The sequence below is a fragment of the Heterocephalus glaber genome, unplaced genomic scaffold (genome assembly GCF_053883595.1).
Source record: "Heterocephalus glaber isolate CG9 unplaced genomic scaffold, H.glaber_assembly_v1.0 deba00001538, whole genome shotgun sequence".
Taxonomy (NCBI): Eukaryota; Metazoa; Chordata; class Mammalia; order Rodentia; family Bathyergidae; genus Heterocephalus; species Heterocephalus glaber.
The window spans coordinates 27,716,709-27,736,871 of record NW_028258333.1 but is presented as its reverse complement, the minus strand read 5'-3'; the positions used below and the strand labels follow the sequence as shown (position 1 = coordinate 27,736,871).

The 20,163-nt window shown below is 37.6% G+C and overlaps 1 protein-coding gene across 1 annotated transcript in view; it reads left to right on the top strand.

Annotated features, from left to right (window-relative positions):
• Positions 1–4,806: 4,806 nt before the first annotated feature.
• Plcxd3 (phosphatidylinositol specific phospholipase C X domain containing 3) overlaps positions 4,807–20,163 on the top strand; it is a 203,054-nt gene continuing 187,697 nt past the window's right edge. Inside the window, exon 1 of the mRNA XM_004848575.3 lies at positions 4,807–5,176. Within this exon, the coding sequence (XP_004848632.1) occupies positions 5,074–5,176 (103 nt within the window). The 5' untranslated portion in view covers positions 4,807–5,073. The remainder of the gene's footprint in view (positions 5,177–20,163) is intronic.

Sequence of the window (20,163 nt, the reverse complement as noted above, 5' to 3'; positions counted from 1 at the left end):
GGGTCCTAAATTTGTAACAGAGATACTAATATTTCTAGCATTTTTATGATTTTGCACATGAACTTGAAACAGTTTTCCTTTTCCTTCCTAGGCTACCACCATTCCTACCAATTCTAAGCTCTGAGAAAACAAACATTATAGTAATGATCCTTGAGATTTGTAGAAAAATATATAGTATTTCCAAATGTCACCACTGACTTTACCAAGATAGCAACAAGGGGGGAAAGTTAGGAGTTATAATGTAAACAATTCTGAATCAATTTTTCTTTCAAAATGTATTTTCATAAATACACCAAATATAAGTCTTGGTGATTTGTTACTTGGTGAAGTGCTAAAAATGGGCATACTGAATGGGTCCTTCTGTCATTGAGGTGAAACATATAACCGTATCATTCATTAATTTAGCCATTAAGCTATCACTTAACACTCTCTTCTTTAGAACATAAATTCATACCTTTCAAAGACTTGTTATGTCATCTTTCTCCAAAACAGAACACATACCATAATAGACAATAATATTTATATAATAAATGAGTAAATCAAATGATTAGAATAAACTCTTATTATGTCTGAGGCACTGTGGGAGGCATTATAAAGTATCAAATATGACCATTACTGCCTGCACAATGCTTTAAGACTAGTTATGCTTAATGCTACAAAACAACTATAAAGAAACTTGAATGGTGAACAGAGGAAGGAAAGATACTTTTTATTATGGATGGCAATGAAAGTTGCAAAGAGTAGCTTGTTAGTATAGAAGGGATTTTGACAGATCATAGCCTAAAGCACATACTATAGGCATGAGCAAAGGCACAGTGGTAGCAAGAACGATAGCAATGGAAATATAGTTTTTTGAGCTTCCCTTCTTGTATTAGTCACTTTTCCTGTTTCTGAGACACAATACCCATCATCACAATTTAAAGAAGGAAATGTTTAATTTAGCTCATGGTTTCAGAGTATTCAGTACATGTTGCTAGGCCTGAAGGCAGAAACATCATTGCAGAAGGGTATAGGGGACCAATGCTTCTTAGTTCATCATGGCCAGAAAGAAAAGCAGAGGAACAGCACCACAGAGGAAGGAGTGAGGAACCAGATACAGAATTCAAGGTCATGCCCTCATGACCCACATAGACACATCCAGAAATGTACTCCACCAGTCCCCTGGGTGGCCCCAAGCCAATCATGTTGGCAAAATCAAGCTTACCTGTCTCGGTTCTGTTCCAATGAAATTCCTCAGTTAATTTAAGCTTCATAGCATCTTCATAGTGTCCTCCAATCCCATCCTGAAGTACCTTTAGTAATAGCCAAAAAACACACAATACTTACCCAGGAAAGCATAGATAGGAGTCCAGGCTTTCAGACTGCGTAGATTCTGTAGATTTCAGCCACTAAATTATAGTCATAAATTTTAATTAGCTTATTCTGGGCTGACATATGGGTGTAGATACAAGGGAAAAGAAGAGGTAAGATAGAAAACTCCGTAGAGTTAAAATAGTGGAAGGAAGAGAGGCTTATCACTGTTTTCTACTTTAAGTCAAATAATACAATAATGTAGAAGTTGTAGAGAACAGTAAAAAATTGGTTAATAATCAGTAATTTTACAAAGGTGTCTCTTGCCTTTGGTATGTTTTCTTTCAATTTGACTCTATTTGTGTATATTTCTGAACAATGGTAATTTAAAAACTGATCTGGCTGAAATGTTTGAAGCACTTTCTCTTTTAAAATACTATTCAACTGAAATGTGTCCTAATGTTTTCTGACCTATAAGAATTCTTGTTTTTTACAGTATAATTCATCATCAATTTAGCTTAAAAATAAAACAGATCTTTAACAATTAAGAGATTGGAAATAAAAAAACACAAAGCAAAGAGCCATTAGATTTTTAAGAGTGAAAGAGAGTACAAAGTGAGGAAATGTTCTTAGTGAATAGCAATGTTTTCATGGTTAGCATGGCATGAGTTTGATGTACAACACAAGATCACATGAGCAAGTTTCAGTGGTAGAATGAGTGAACTACAATAAATTATTCTCTTCTATTCATTTATGCTATACAGAATTGGATTTTAGAGGTGGGCTATTATGAACGTCATAATTAAAAATCATTAGTATTTCTCAAGTTGGGATGAAATTGTTGATCTATACTTTGAATTGTCTGTATGGATTAAAAGTCTAAGGAAAATATTTATGTTCCTTCTCTTTCTAGTTGCAGTAGCTATTTGTATGAGAAAGAATCATAAAGGAAACAGAATTATATGATAATAGAGTCCCAAAAGGACCTACTGATTAGTAGCATCTTCTTCTTTAGTGTGCCAATACATGTGTTAATTTTGTGTCAACGTGGCTAGACTATTATGCCCAGCTGTTTGGTCAAGGACTAGAGTAGATGTTACTATGAAGATATTTGTGGATGAGATTAACATTCATAATCATTTGCTTTGAGTAAAACAGATTACCTACTATAATATGGGTAGGTTTTACACAATCAGTTGGAAGCTTTAGAAGAAAACATTGCAGTTTCTCGAAGTATTTTTCCGTCAGGGTTATAACATAGAACTCCTTCCCAAGTTTCTAGTTTGCTGGTCTGCCCTGATTTTAGACTCAGCAGCACTCACAATCATAAGAGCCAGTTCTTAAAATAAATCTCTTTCTTTCTCTATGTACTGCTGGTGCTATTGGACTGGAAAAACCTAACTAATATAGTGGCCAAACTGAAGCTCAGAGAAATTACTCATTTTCCTAATTTTATTTAGCAAATGGTAGCAGGGATGGTGATAGAAATATGGGGAAATTGGGCCACAAAATATTTCCAATACACTAATTACAAAGCCAGGAAAGAAATTTGGAACAATTAGGTTTCATCCTTGTCCTGGTGGATGACCTGCAGAAAAAGGTAATGATTGACACTAAACCAATACACTAAAAAAAAAATCCTTAAATTCACTAAAGATAAAAGGGAGATGGAATTATGTGTTTTACCAAAAGGCAGTACATGGTTATTTATAAAGGAAATTTTCCTCAACATTCAAGGTGATTTAATTTTTTAAAAACATGTTTTATAAACTTTTTGGGACACATAAACTCAGCACATTTGAAGAGGCTAGGTTCTTAAAATGCATCATATTAAATAATATTCCCCAGATTCAATAATTATTTCACTCTGTAGAAAAATAATACTTTAGAAGGCAAGGGCTATCTGAAAAAGTCCAAAAGGGGTAAAGACACATAACTTGTGATTTCAACAAATATGCATACATTTTCTTCTGAAAGTTTCACCACAAATCTTGGAGTTATTAACATCATTTTATAATGGAGAAAATTGGTGCTGATACAGACTAGAGGATTTGCTTAAACTGTTCAGAACCAGATTAACTAACTCCCAGATTAGCACTTTGTTGTATAATGGTACCCAGAGAACACCAGCATTAGCCAGAAGAGTGGTGATTATAAGTCTATTGACCAAGAATCTTATACTGAACAAAATTCTCATTTTAATTAAAAGGATATGTTAAGATTCTGCTGTGTTAGCATGAATATTAAGATTTGCTTGGGGGAAAAAATCCCATATATCCCATTCTCATCCCTAAAGATAACTCTATCATGTCTGCTTAAACATATGAATTGATTCTATGAGGAGAATGGAAAATTTGATCAAAAGGATAAGGCATCATTTCTCCTCTCCTTCTTCCTACAGTGTTTCCCAATTGACAGTGAATATCTTTTGGTCTCAATATAATTATACAAGATAAGTAGGCTCTGGAGTTTTTAAAAAATGCTAAATAGGTTTTGCTGAACTGAAAAGATTATTCTTATATTTCATAGCTCTGTCTCTTACCTTTGTGCTTTTATTACTCCAACCTAATAGCATCTTTTAGGAAAAGGATAATTTATATGCCATTGTATGAGAGAATGCATCTCCACTCCCTAGGCTTCAAAGGCCCTGCATACTTTTAGTTCATCTAATATATTCAACTTAGGCCACTGCTGGTCTCATCACATTTATAAGACTTGCTCTCTCTCCTTTTTCTCATTTGAGAGCAGGAAGACCTAGACAGTCCTTTGGAAACTCAATGAGTGATTTCTCTTGAGAGAGGTACATCTTTCTAGTCTGCCAAGGAATGAAAATTCAATCACATAGATCATTTTGAATGCCAAATACATTCCACCAAATGGTACCGACAACAATTATGGCATGTCTCTGGGAGATGTGCGGTTTTCTTCCACTATTAGGCTTCCATCTTGCCCTGAGTACCATAAAACCAGAGAGCACATAGGCAGCTTTCTCCATAGAAATGGATTTCCCCAGATGTGGTTCAATGCTTCTTTGCTATGAAAGCTCTGGAGCAGGGTAGCCGGGCTTAATCAGAACCACCTAGAATTTACTGTCTATCCCTGACACCATATTTATTAGCTATTTCAAAACTTAGGCAAATTGGTGATAAGGATCACCATTTTATATAAGCAGGGCTGTGGGCTCCGGGTGAGGAAAGGGATAACCTGTTGTTGTAGCTTACAAAAAGCAGCCCTAACTGGTAAGAATGGAAAGTCCTGAAAGCCAGCATTCAAGTCTGCTACTCAGGAGGCAATAACATCGCAAAGTCTACTAGGATTTTAGGTTCAGCATCCAGACTGCCTTTCATACAGGACCAGGAAGTCACACCAAAAGATAGGGCAAGAGCATGGAAAAAGCAGCTTGGTGAATCAACTTTTAAAAAATACAAGAGTAAGAATAAGAAGCCAAGGAAAGCTGCAGAATGGCAAGGAAAGGCAGAGACACCTAGGAGGGTTAAGACTGTAGGAGGGAGGCGGGAGGGAGGGGAAGGCAGAGACACTGGAGCGCGGACGTCAGGAACAAAAGCTCCGGTGGAGTCTGGCGGAGGCACTCAGGGAGCATGGGGTGTTTTGAATAATTATTAAAATTAGCATGTGCCTGCGCCATCCTGTGGGTGTGGCTCAGCGCAGAGTGTAAACTCTAGCCGGGGCTCAAGCAAACATTGGATTAGCGGCAGCAGCCTGCCAGCCTGCCTGCCTGACCAAGGAGTGCGGGGATCAGCGCAAGGCACGCCGACCTGCACGATGGCCTCGTCTCAGGGGAGAAACGAGCTGAAATTCGCCGACTGGATGGCAACTCTGCCGGAGACCATCCACAGCATCCCCCTCACCAATTTGGCCATCCCAGGTAGGCGCGCGAGGCTGCCCGCCCGGCGCTGGGCGCCCGCTCCTGCTGCCCCGCCCTGCTTTATCCGCCACTAAGTGGGAACTTGCGGCGATGCCCGCGGGAGGGAAACTCGCCTTCGAGGTGGGTCGCGGGCCAAGCCGGCACGTGCCTGGCAGGCTTGGGCTTCCTGGCGTTTTCCAAACCTCTAGGGACGGTGGAGCCAGGAGTCAAGGTGACTGCTTTCACCAGGGTCTTAGCACTAAGCTGTCCGTGTGCGCAGGGCTGGGGCGGAGAAGCTGGGCTCTCGGATGGCGCCCCGGACACCTCCCGTGGTTTTCCCTGCCGTTCGGGGCAATGGGAGGCAGATTTCTGAATGTGCAGGGTGACGGCGCGGTGAGTGCGAGGGCGAGCTGGTGTCCTAGAGTCTCGGCGTCCTCCCGAGGACCTCGGAGACCATCCCTGCATGGAATTGAGCACATTTAGTAGATGATCCTGTAGAACCTTCTTCAGTCCTTAATATTCGTCCTCAGTCTCCTTTAAAGAGACAAAGCGCTTCCCGAAGAGTGATGAAAGTTCAGGGACATGCGGCTGCGAGATCTCTGCCCTTGACGAGGAGCGGAAGGGGCGAGCGAGGAGCAGAGGTTAGCGTTTCTCTCATCGCGTGGACTCGGAGGGCCAGGCCGAGTGGCCACGGTCTGGAGTCTGGTCCAAGTGCGTGTCAGCAACGTCAGGCGGCCGGGTCAGGAAAGCAAACCCTTCCGGACTGCGTTTGCTGCTCAGGACAGACAGAAAGAGAACCTGCGTGATCAGGGACGTTGAGGTGGGATTATTGGACAAATGGTGGGGAAAAGGTGATCGAGCTGATGTCCGGACAGCCTAGAAGAAAAAACCCGTGGACGAAGCAGGGAAAAGATGCATGCTTATCAAGGGGCTTCAGCGTGGCACAAGCGACTTGGACCAGAGGGCTAGGCAGGTTTCTGGGGCATGAGTGCGCAGGCAGCAGTCCCTTGCTCAGTTACACAGGAGGGGGAGTCGTTTCAGGACAATTTACAAGGGTGACAGCTAGGGACAGGGTTCTATTTCCCTACCAATTAAGCTGTGCACCGGGGCTGAAGGAGAACCTACCTGATTGTTCCAGGACCAGGTTGGAGGGCAGACTACTGATGGGTAGTCCGCCTCCCATCCAGAGCAGAGCTGGGTTATTAAGTTCAACCTTCTGGTCTCTCTTCTCTTGCCCTGGCCCACCCAATGCCCCATCTCAGTCACTGAGGGAAAACATAATGAACAAGAAAAAGAAGAAGGCGAAAAAATCCAAAAGAAAAAAAAAATATTCCTTTCCCCCAAAGAAAAACCTTTTCCTGAAAATCTCCAGGAAGAGCGCTGGAATTGCTCAGTAACTGAAGTCAGCGGTTGCTGGTTAGGTGACGACTAGGCTAAGACGACAGGCATGGGCAGCCCTGTGAGCACTTTTCCCAGAAAGGGTTGTCTCTTTTTGTCCTTCTAGAATAGGTAACTTCCCAAGGGCCCAGAGATCTCCAAAGAAATAAACAACATAGCTTCTCCATTCTGCACTTACTCTGCTACCTGGGGATTGCTCTTTTGAAGGAAACAGTAGAAAATTCACAACTTTGTTGGCAAAATTCCACTCCATAGACATTCCCATCCCCTTTGTTCCTTAGTTTGTATATGGCTGTTAACAGTTACTTTCTCATCTGTGAGTTTGTGTACACAGAGAAGGTAAGGACAAGGCCTGGGATGGAAGTTAAAAGCCTAAATTGGCATAGCTAGTTCTGAGGGATGACAGGATGCCCCATCGAAATCTACCTTACATTTCTGTAACACTTCGCTTTTCAGAGCCCTGTTAATGTATGATACCTCATATCCTTCTAAAAACCTTGTGAAGTGTACTTTTATCTTCATTTCATAGGTGAAAAAAAAAAAGAGAAACTCAGTGTAGCTAAATAAACCTACAATCAGTTTATTGAGCTAACCTCTCAATTGGACTTTACAGAAGATCTACTATGCATTTTGGAGGGAAAGAGTTTAGGATTTGTGTCTGGATAATTCTGCAGCAAGTTCCAACCAGGGTGAAGAGACAAGGGACTAAGCATTACCACCCATGGGATAATTTTTCTTTTTTCCCCATGGGACAAAGTGGAAACTTGGGGTCAGAGATTTTGATATTCTGGTCATCTTTGAGTGAGACATAAAGATAATGGCATTAGGATGCCATGGGAATTTCCATTGCTTTCCAAATCCTGTGAATAAAGTATCCAAAGTGGATCCTCTGCAAAGCTTCCCATTTTCACTTCAATACTTCTGAGAAACACACAGACACACACACACACACACACACACACACACACACAACATACATCACCAAATCTATATTCCTTCATGCCCCCATGATTCTGTAAAGATTTGGTAGGTCCATATACAGTACAACCAGGATTAAAAATGGGATTGGTGCTTTTCTGAATTATTCAACATTGAGAATTTTTGGAGGACAAACACACATTCAAACTTTGATAGTCAGAGAAGACTAATTGGAGACTATTAAACACTAATGAAATAATTGCCTTAAAATCATGCTAATAGCTTCCTGGCTGCTACATGTTTACTTGGCCAGTTGCTACAGCTTGAATTAAGCAATTATCTCCACCATTTAAAATCATGACTGGTGCACCACACAAGTGTTTCTGTGGAGGGGAGCTACTGCTCAGTCATCCTCAAAGCTTCAAGATTTCTCAGGTAAAAAGCTAAGCAAGTGAAGAGCTGCTTAATTATGAGGCCACGTACTTGGGGGCAGCCGACCCAAATTACCCAGGACTAGAGCAAAGAACAGCCTACCTGTGTGTGATATTCCCTACCTTGTGTACAGTTCTGGCATCATTAAATATTTCTCGTGTCTGCATGTCAAATGTTTTCAGAATCAATTCTTTCATTGCTACTTTGCATTTAAGTGGCTTCATGATTTGGTATTGACTGGGATGAGGAATTGGTTAGTAATTAGTATTAGTAATTTTACTTTTAATTTATATTTCAAAGGAATGATACTGCCAAAACACATTGAATGCTACTCAAATTTTTGCCTTGTTTATCATTTCTTTCTGTCTCTAGTAGAACCACACTAAATTTTCTTTCATGCATAGCTGTTTAACAATGGCATTTTGGGTTTATGAATCATGAATACCCTTACCATAATCAGGTGAGAGAAGTTAAACAGACAGAAGGAGAAAGACAAAGTATTAAATTTAGGTGAAGGTGAGTCTGATGAGTATTTGGCATCTTTGAAGCCAAGTTCCAATGTAATAATCATGATAGCTCCAGAACTGCTGGAAAGAGATCTGTCATACGAACAAGTAAGGAGATAATCTGGGTCCAGGACAGTGAATCATTCTGCACAAAATCCAAAAGACTGGAAAGGTTTTGCTTCACAGGAGGGATCTGCTATGCATTTTCTGATATGTGATGAAACTTGTTTATACATAATGCAGCAGACTGACTACGATGATGAAAAATTGGCCAACACGTTTGGGGAATGGAATTTCAGAGAGAATGTATTTTTCCTTGAACAGGGCATTGTTGATTGTACTTTATATAAGCAACACAGAAATACTTTATAAATCAAAGATTATACCTGTGAATTTTGTTCTTTTCCTTCAGAAAATGTCGGTGCCAATGCAAAAGAACACTTACATAGGAAAGTGAGGGCATTTATACAACTGACTTCTGTGGTTTTGCTTAATGTTGTTTCATGCTGAGGGTCAAGCTTGGGGCCTTGTACATGCCAGGAAAGTGTTGCATCACTCAGCTACACTTTCTGTCCTTAGTAGTTTGTAATTTCTTTCCTCACAATCATCTCTTCTTGTTGTTTCCAGTGTTCCTAAAGCCACTTGTCTTCTTCTATTTGTAATTTAATATTTCTGTTTTAATTGGGATAAGACAATCTATGGGCTATATCTAGGAGTAGGTCTAAATGTACAAACTTCTAAAAAAAAAACAGGATTTTTTTTTCATATTTTTATTTAGGATAGTGTTACAGAAGTTAATCTTTCAAGGAATCCAAGCAACAAAATTGTTTAATATGAATATCCCTTTTGTGTTGTCTTTCCAATTTCCAGTTTTGTTTTGCTTTTGCTAAAAAAAAAAGAAAAAAATTAAAACTATCTTTGAGTTTAGGCTTTTTAAACATTTTTAATTGATATGTCAAATTCGTGCATATTTATGCGGTATTTCAATACATATATACATAGTGTAATGTTAAAATAAGGTTAAACTTATCTTCTCAAATGTTTATCATTTCTTTGTGGTGAAAACTTCCAAAGCCTTTTCTTTTAGCTCTTTTGAAATATACAGTACATTATCAATATCTGTAGTCACACTATGTCAGTGATGGTGAAACTTTTAAAGTCCAAGTGGCTTCTGAGCATCCGCATGGGTCCGGTGTGCACTGTTATCTGCTGTTCAGCAGCTCAGGTGTTGATAGGGCAACTTAGCTTGGCTGCCAACAGAGCAGGCTCTGCGTGGCCACTGCAGCATGCACACCATAGGTTCACCAATGCTGCTCTATGTGCAGTAGAACACAAGAATTTTTTCCTTTTCTTTGACTGTAAGTTAGTACCTGATGAGTACTGTTTCTCTAACCCTTCCTTCTCTCTACTTTCCCATTTCCCATGAAGAATTTCTGAAACATAATTTGTTTTATTTAGAATTTTTCTTAAAAATTTAAATCGAAGCCCTAACTATTGTCAATCAGTGTAAAGTGATATATATCTTAACATTTGCAAAGTATGGTTTTTCATATAGTCTGCCAATAATCCTCAAAACTTTTTCTATTCAAAGTTGGTCCAGGACCTAGTAATATCCACATACTTGGGCAGAAATGCAGAATCTCAGATCCTTACCCCTCAGATTTACTTAATTACAATTTATATTTTAAAAGGATCCCTAGGTGATTCATATGCACATTTGAAGTCCTAGAAATACTGCTTTGGTGTACCTCTAAGGGGAAACTTTATGTAAATGGAAGAGCCAAATTTAAATAAGTATCTTTCTACTGGGCTTTTTCTCTTGGGCTACCCATTCTATTCATGAGTGTTCAAAGTTACAGTCAGGCTGAAAGCCAGAACCCTACATTTGACTCATAACTAATGGCTAAAGCTGGAAACATTTCTGATAACTGACATTATAGTTCATCATTCACCTTGAGCAATAAATGTTATTTAATGCCACTTAAGTGTTCAAATTGGGTCACTGTGATAAATTTAAAACCTTTCCCTCCTTTCCTTAAAGTCTTCCTGGCCATTGATATTGGCTATCAGAGGCACTTAAAATCAGCCCATCTGGTGATGCTAATGGACACTAATCTCAATTTAGGAAGCATCCTTATTTTGGTTCTTTGTCCATTTAGTTTCATTCCTTATTGTGCCCAAGCCCAGCAACTTTTGACAAATAGATGATCTGCAGGTTAATCTATTTTATCAGTATGCTAGAACTTCTAAATATTGCTTGCAAATAAAAGTGTCATTGTGAATGAAAAACGTACTAATAATCAGCATCAGAAAACCATCAAAAGCAAAAGTAAACAGTAAATTGGTCTCTGATGGAGAGAAAATGATCAATCTTGTTTGTGTTTGAAAGAAACACTTCATGTATTTGATGCACAGTGTACATGAGTAGAAACATGTATAAATGCAGTTATAACTCACTTGTTTGAAATTCAAATAGTTTGACACAATAAATATTCTAAAATAGTTAAAACACTACACACACATATACACACACACACATACATCTCAAATTTCTAGATTGTATACTACAGTGTTTATACACTAAGGCTCACGCACATTAGACATTTGAAATTTTTCCACACTTTCACTTAGAGTTTATTTTCTTATTTAATTCTAACCACACCCAATCAGATCAGAAAAAATAAATTACAGAGAGGAGGAAGTATACTGAGTGCCATACATCAATAGTAATAGTAGGAAATATTTGTGAGGGAAGACTAACAGGTGAAGACACATTGACACAAAAAGTAGTGTCCTCTAAATCCTACCAGCCCCAAAATAAAATCAGTCATAGTAGTTGTCAGATTCAATTCATTTCAGATTTCTTAATCGGTTTCTAAATAGTTCTAAAAGTTGCTGGGAGACTTCTTAAGTATGGTCTATAAGCCAATTCCTTGGGCTAGATTGTTAAACCAGTCCTTTAGGCTACCACATGGTCTCTGCCACTTTCCTTCTTTCCTGTCTTGGGACATTTTGGGGAGTTATTATTTTTGCTCCTTTGATATATAGATGAACTGTGCTTTTATAGTTTTATGCCCAAACATCATTGCCACTGGTAGTCATACAAGAGTCTGTGCTGGGTCTTCAGAGGCCCAATATTAAGAATACTAATGTCTAACAAGGGTCAAAGGCTTCCGTAGCCAAATTCTCCCATTGTAAAACTGCTGATCCAACTTCTGCTGACTCTGCCATCACTGTTGAAGCCACAAGTACTAGCATGGCCAGAACCCATCTATCCTTTAGCTTGGTTTATATTGATTCTTTTGTTAACCTTTGGCCATGGAACTCAGATGTGAATTTACAAGAGATAGCAGAGAATAATGCATGGCGTAGATTTTGTTTTATACTCTGCATTCTTGATGTTAGCTTACTGTGTGTGTGTGCCTGTGTGGGTGCATATGTGTGAGTACATTTGTATGTGTGTGTACAAGCAAGTATGTACTTGTGTGCATTCCTGCTTTCTCTTAGGATAATTTTTTTTCAGGAAGCTTCTCAGTTTCTTTGGATAAGTACATCTCTGGTGGTGCTACCTAATCATTCATGGAGGTAAGTGTAGAGTAGAAATAAAATCAGTATCTTTATTCTCCCACCCAAGCAACATGGGACAGTGTAAATAGAGTCAAATAATCTGACATACCTAAACTAATTTCTAAGGGCTCCATTGTATTAAAGCCCAGGATAATTGATTTACTCTGACCCTTCAAAAAAAGTTTAAATCACACACACACACACACACACACACACACACAACTTTAATTCTTTTTATTTAAAGGAATAAGCTCTGTTTTCTAAAGAATTTACCTGTTACCACCAGTGAGAATCTGTCTCACCCACAAGCATTCATTTTTGAAAAGCAGAGAAAATGGTGGGAGTTCAAGGAACTCTTTAAATACAGCTATATAGAATTTAATGTACTCAAGAAACTATACTATATCCTTTCATTTCTCCAAGCCTGAGTAGGGTTAGCATCAGCCTCAAAATACTGACGAACACAAAAGCATATAAATTATATATTTCAGGAAGATAAAAGAAGTGAAGAAAAAAATCTACCATGGTACAGATAGAATTCTGCTGCCAAAAGCTTTCCACAGCACCATATGCTTTTATTATGCTCTATTGAGGGAGATAGGACAGGAAGACAGGGGCAGGAGGAGATGGTTAAACATTCTTGAGAAGCAGCCAGGATTAGTCACCTCTGGAGACCAGGTACTGAAGCAGATGGCCCATGAATTTGTTAAATGTACTCTTGTAATTGTTATGTTCCTATATTTCATTACAGATCCTGGATGTGTACCGCTCTTACAACACTCAATCTTAAATGCCTATTTTACATAGAATTCTTCCTGGGAGTTAATTTTTTTGAAATAGTCATGATTATCCTTAGTCAATACTGAGCCAATAGCCTGAGTATTATAATGATAATTTGGTTTCTCAATTCACTTGTAGCATTTTTATTTCATGAAAGAAAGTGGACCATGATGAATGGTAATCTTAGTTGTCTACTAAGCTTTCCTGGAGGCTTCCTCTGGCAACTTTGGTGGTGAAGAGGAATACATACTTGATGGAGTCCTGGTGGACAAATGGGAACACACCTCAGGGTATGTCTCAGGCCATACACCTCTGTTGCTGTGTGGAGGACAGAAAAGAAGACCAGATCATCCTTAGTGCAAAATTATCCCTAAAGACGCTCCTATCATGACCTGCTGTGGGCCTTCCTCAAAATAAAAGTGGTTAGAAGAATGTAAAGATCCTGTTAAGGGGGAAGACTGCAAAGTTTTGAATATTCTTCCTTACCTCCTTGTGTCCTCATTTCTCTTCTAAGTAGGACATATTCTTTGGTCCTGCATTAGAGTAACTATTGGAGATGTACCCTTAACACTCTTGTCTCAGTCTTTCATGTTCTACTAACCTAGAAAACCCCATTCAGTTAAATGCAACTTGCTACCTAGCCCTATCACAGAAAACTTTAGTAGCTAGACATTATAGGAGGAAAATACATTATTGGAGAAAACTGGATGTCTGGACTACTTACAAATTTCTGACAAAGAGTTTTAAAAAATGTAATATAAGTAGAAATTAATAAAGAATGTATAAAAAACTTTTTTCTCACTTCTATGGGAAAAAAAACAAGATTTCATAACAAAGTAATCAGAGAATAACCAAAGTTAAATCACTATGTATCATGTAAAAGAATGGCCAAACTGTTACTCAGAATATATCATAGATCAAAATGACTTTTACAAAGAAGAAACAAATAAAGAAAAGGGAAAAATTTTCTTTTCAATGAACAAATGAAACTAGTGGGATAAATAAAACAAATTAGCATATATCTGAAAATGTTTTTGAAGCAAAGGGATAGATAATCTGGGAAATTATTTGAACTTCTCCCTACTTCCTATTTATTAGCTTCTGTTTAGTGTTCTCTCTCTCTCTCTCTCTCTCTCTCTCTCTCTCTCTCTCTCTCTCTCTCTCTCCCATTTCTCATATAAGAGAAACCATACAATACTTAAGCTTGGGTGTCTGACTTATTTTACTTTACATTATATTCTCAAGCTGTATCCACTTGTCTACAAATGCCTCAAGTTTATCTTTATGGTAGAGTAGTACTCCATTATTTATAAATACCACACTTTCTTTATCCATTCACTTCTTGATGAACATATACACTGTTTCCATGATCTAGCTGCTATGAATTGTGCTGCTACAAATATGGATATGCATGTATCTTTGTAATATCACCACATGAACTTTTTTAGGAAGATGCCTAGAAGGGGGATAGCTAGGTTAAATGAAATTTCTATTTTCCTTTTTTTTTTAGCAATCTGTGCGTTGGTTTCCATAGTAATAGTTTATATTCCTATCAACAAAAAAGAAGAGTTCCATTTTCCCCACATCCGCACAGGCATTGATTATTATTTAATTTTTTGATGATAGCCATTCTTTCTCGGGTAAGATAGTATCTCAATGTAGTTTTAATTTGCATTTCTCTAATGTCTGGCAATTTGAACATTTTTTCCTGTATTTATTGGCCATTTTTACTTCTGAGAAGTGTCTATTCACTTCTGTTGCCTTTTGAAAAATTTTACTAGTATGAATTTGCAGTTCATGGAGTTTACAGTCATTTTGGGGAGTGGTTACATCTACATAACACAGCTTGTTTCCTTTTTTTTTAAATCCCCTTCCCATTCCTTCCCACTCCCTCCAATTCCTCTATCCCATTTTTCCTTTTTGTTTATTTTATTAATCTTAGCTGATGTTATGGCATATAACATTTACATTAATTGAGGTAATTAGGTTCTTGTACATGGCATATGTTTATTCTACTAATTTCCCCTCCCCCTTCTCCTCATCCCTGGTGCTTTTTCCCTTGGACCACTTCCCTATTGCAAGAGATTCATCCCCTTGTCCCTTTCTATTAGTCATTTATTATTCTCCTTGTTTATACTTTGCCTCAATCAAATGATAGATACCATATAATATTTCAGCTTGTGTGTATGGTTTATTTCACTCAATATTATATCTTCCAGGTGCATCTATTTTTCTTGCAAATGTCTTAAATCTGTCTTTCTTTAGAGCAGAGTAGTATTCCATTATATATTTTTGATTGGGTCTTTCATTTGGAGGGGTATAATTTTTTTTTCAGTTCTTCATGTATTCTAGATGTTAATCCTGTGCAGAATAGCTGGCAATTTTTTCCCCATTTTGTAGATTGTCTCTACACACTCTTTGTTGTTTCTGATGATGTGCAGAAGCTTTTTAAACTTATATGATCCTATTTATTGATTCTCAATATTATTTCTTGTGCCACTGGTTCTCTGGTCAGAAAGTCCTTGCCTATGCCTATGTCATGAAGAGTTTTACCTATTTTATCTTACAGCAATTTAAGTGTTTATGTTTTAAATTTTAGATCCTGATTCATTTCTATTTTAGTTTAGTACATGGTAAGATATGGTCTAAACTAAATCTTCTGCATGTGAATATCCAGTTTGCACAGCATCTTTTCTTAAAGAGGTTATCTTTCCTCCAGTATATGTCTTTGGCCCCTTTGTCAAAAATTAAATAGCTGAATGTGCTTGGTATTGCTTCTGCTTCTTCTAATCTGTCTCACAGATCCACATGCCTATTTTTGTGTCAGTACCATGCTGTTTTAATCACAGTAGTTTTGTAATATAACTTCAAATCTGGTCTTGTGATAGCCCCTGGTTTGTTTTTGTTACCCAGGATTACTTTTGTTATTTTGGATCTCTTCTGGTTCCATATAAATTTTTAGAATTGTTTTCTCTAGATGTGTGACAAATGCTGTTGGTATTCTGATTGGGATTGTGTTAAATTGGTATATCAGTTTTGGAAGAATAGTCGTTTTCTTTCTATTAGTTCTGTCTATCCATTAACAGAGGATAACTTTCCATTTTCTGATGTCCTCTTAAACTTTCTGTTTCAGAGTAATGTAATTTTCATTGTAGAGCTCCTTCACTTCTGTGGTAGGTTAATTCTTAAGTTTTTTTTTTTTTTGGATGCTGTTATGAATAATATTATTTTCCTAATTTATTTCTTGATGAGTTCATTATTAGTGTATAGGAATAATATGATGGATTTTTGTGGGTTTATTTTATATCCTGCTACACTGCTGAATTTGGTTATTAGTTCTAGGAGTCTTTAAGAATTTTGGGGGTCTTTTAAGTGGAAGATCATGTCATCTGAAAACAATGATAGTGAGACTTCTAGGAAGAGAGGGGAGTGGTGAACAGCAGAGAAACAGCCTCTCCAAGATTTGGTGTCCAGATACTAGAATATAGCAATGTGAGGAAGATAAGAAGGAAGGAAGGGAGTAGGTCCCCATGACCCAGCAAGGATCTAAAGTGAGAATTGGAGCCCATGGGAAGAGTGAAGAGAGAAACTTCAATGCAGAAGGAGCAGGTGGCAAGTGGTGCTTTCTCCCTGAGCCCTGACTCACTGCATGGGAGGAGTGGCTCAAACGTGTAGATGAACAGTAACAACTGGTGACCCCAGAGGCCTCTACAGAGAAATGGACCAGTGGAACAGAGCAGTGGACACAGAAGATTGCAGTGGGTGGTGTTATTTGGGTTCACACATCCCCAAGGAGAGGGCTATTGGCTGGTAGCCATCTTGGAGAGGGGCCAAATGAGCTCAGAACTCAGAGCATCTGTGGCTAGCTCCAGCTAGTGTAAGGGTGAAGCAGAACAGAGTTCAAGTTTGCAGGGGGTCACGGAGGTGGATTCAAGCTGGTGGGAGGCACATGGAGTGTTGCAGGGTGAACAAATCAGGTTCCAGCCTCAGACCGAGAAACCAGCCTGAACTTCAGTGGAAAGAATGATGCAGACTTGCTGGGATTATCCACTACCCACCAAAAATTCACAGCTGGTTTGCTGGGATTAACCTGGATCTGGTCTCTGTCAGGCCACCCTATATACCAGTGACAGCAGAGACACACCCTAGAGTGGACATTTTTTCTCATTTTTCTTCTTTTTGTGTATTTTTTTGGTTTTCATTTTTGTTTTGTTTTATTTTGTTTTGTTTTTTTCCTGATTGTTCTTGTTTTAATATGAGTGTGAGTAAATACTGCTTCTAGTTTTGTTGTTGTTGTTATGTTCTTGTTTTTATTTCTTCCTTCTCTCTTTCCCTCCTGTCTCCTTGACCAGTTTCCCAAAGTTCACATAATCTTCCTTTGCCCTTCAGCTTTGCTTCTAATCTCTTCCTCTTCTATTTCTCTATTTTTTTTCCTCTAATCTCTCTTAATTTTTCTCCCCGAGGGTAAAATTTCCATATGAAGATATATTTACTGTATACAATTTTCTAGTTTGTTTTAAATATTGTTATATAACCACAAATATAGTTCACATAGTTAAAGGTGGCAAATTAATAGTTACCACAGTTTGTCATTCTCTAGGCTGTTTGATGCTATTGTTATTACCAATTGTACTACTTTAGCCAAGGTGACATAATCTAATCAGTTGTTCTTCCTGGTATTATAAGACTGAGATTGCCTGAGGGTAATAAACGATACTATAGGACAGTGCCAAAGAACTGGAGGTAGGCCAAATAGGCAGAAACTTCTCATCCTCAATAAATTGAAGAGGTAGGATTTTTCAACAGACTCAAAACTCAGAAGCCACTTACATCTGGAAGACATCTCTGAGAAATAATGATTTCTTAAGTGTTCTCAATACTAGCAATAAAGCTATAAATTGTCATAAGCAATTTACAAGCATCAACCCAGGAATTAAACTTAAAAGAAAAAAAAATGAAAACACACTCAAGCAACCCCAGACTTCTCACTTACCAAAGGCAAACCTAAGGGAAATGAAGTGGAACAATTTGAAAGCCATCTATCTGGACTCTCTGAGGTGTTAATAGTGAAAGTAACAAAACAGATGAATACGGCTCTAGAAAAAATCAAATTAGAAATAATTTCTCAGATAACTACAGACATGGTTATAATAATAAAGGATATGGTTAATGACTCTAGAGTAGATATGGATTAAAAAAAATAGAAGAGTTTAGGAAAATGGATGGAAACCACGAATGGCCAGCATAGGAAAGAAATGGAATCCATGAAGCAGATTCAAACAGATATCTAGGATATGAAAAATTTCATTGAAAGTATGTGCAGCAAAATGAGCCAATATGAGGACAGGATATCACATACTATAGAAGACAAGATTGTAGTTAGTGATCATGAAAAGAAAGGTTACTTAAAAATAGCAAGGGGTTATGAAAAATCAATCCAACAGCTGCTAGATGACAAAAAGAAGAATAATATAAGATTGATAGGAGCCAATGAAAAAGTAAGAGATAGTGCAAATGACATTTAAAAAAAAAGCTGTTCACAAAGAAATGACACAAAAATTCCTGAGTATGGAAAAAGAATTTGATATACAGATAAGTGAAGCATATAGAACTACAACTAGCCAAGATTAAAAAATCTACACCAAGGCATATAATAGTCAAGATTCCAGAAATTCAACACAAGAACAGAATATTAAAACTGTTAGAGAAAAGAAACAAATCATCTACAAAGGAAAGCCCATCAGAATCACAGCAGAACTTTGTTTCATTTTTTTCATTTTCTCATATTAATTCCGTTCCCTTCTTTTCTTTTTCCTACCCTTCCCACCTTCCCTTCCCCTTTGTACTTTTTCTTCCTATCTTTTGATCCTTATTTACACTTTCAGTTTCTCACACCAGAGAAACTATTCGGTATTTACACATGGGTGTCCTATTTATTTCACTTAAGACTATTGCCTCAATGTGTGGCAGAGGAATGGGGAAAAAATAAGAACCAAGATATATTATGTAAAGGTATAATTTTTCCAATGATGAATGTCATTATATTGTATACCTCAAATGTACCAATAAAATTAATTAAAAAAAAATCACAGCAGACTTCTCCTGTAAGTCAAGGAGAGCTTGGAGTGAAGTATTTCATGCCCCAAAAGAAAAGAACCCCCAACCCAGATTGATGTACTCCACAAAACTATCTTTCAAAATTGATGAAGAAATAAGGTACTTCCAGGACCAAGAACACCTGAAGAAATTCATGACCACCAAAAAAGCACTCCATAATGTTCTGAAAAACATTCTAGAAGGATATAATGAGGACTATAACTCCATGAACTCCAACTGAATGAATCCACCAGATAAGTAATAAATGGGGGGAGGGGGAAGCAACAATAGGAAAATAACATGACAAGGGTAAGTCAATACATATCAGTTGTAATCATTGATGTAAATGATCTCAATTTACCAATCAAAAGAAACAGACTTGCAGAATGGATCAAGAAATAACGTTCAACAATACACTCCATATAATAAGCATATTTAATGCAAAAAAATTCATAGACTGAAGGTTAAAGGATGGAAAACAATACTCCATGTGACAGAAATCTGGAAAGAAGTAGGGTAGCTATTCTATTTGCTGGCAAAGTAGAGTTCAAACCAAGGCGGTTTAAGAGAGACAAAGACGGTCACCCCATCTTTGTAAAGGGAGCAATCCAAGAGGATGAGATAACAATCATAAATATATATGCACCAAATATCAGCACACTCAGCTGTATGAAACAAATATTAATGGACATGAAAAATCAGTAAGTATTAATACAATGGGGGACTTCAATAACCCACTGTCACAAATAGATCAATGAGACAAAAAATCAACAAAGAAATACCAGAACTGAACCAAAAGTTTGAACAAATGTACTTAGTAGATGTCTACAGAGTGTTCCCCTTCACAATATAAGAATACATATTCTTCTCAGCTGCACATAGAACCTTGTTCAAAATATTAAAAAAACTTTGTTTACCATCAACTGATGAAGGAATAAAGTAGATGTGATTTTTTTTTTTATGCATGGAGTACTACTCTGTCATAAGAAGGATAAGCTTGAGACAGTTCTAGATAAATAGATGCATCTTTAGACTATACTCTTAAGTAAAACAAATCAAACACACAGGTTTAAAGACCACATTGTTTCTCTGGTGTGAGAAATCAAAAGTATAAATAAGGTCCAAAATGTATAATAGATATTGGGAAATGGGAAGAAAATGTTCAAATTAGAAGGAGGAAAAGGAAGGGGTAAGGAAGAAAGGAATGAAGGGGAAAGGAAAAAGAAAAGAAAACAAAAACATGAAAATGGAAACAAAGCTTTTGTAAATAAGGAAGGAAAGAGGGATTGAGGGGAGGGGAAGGAAATAAAA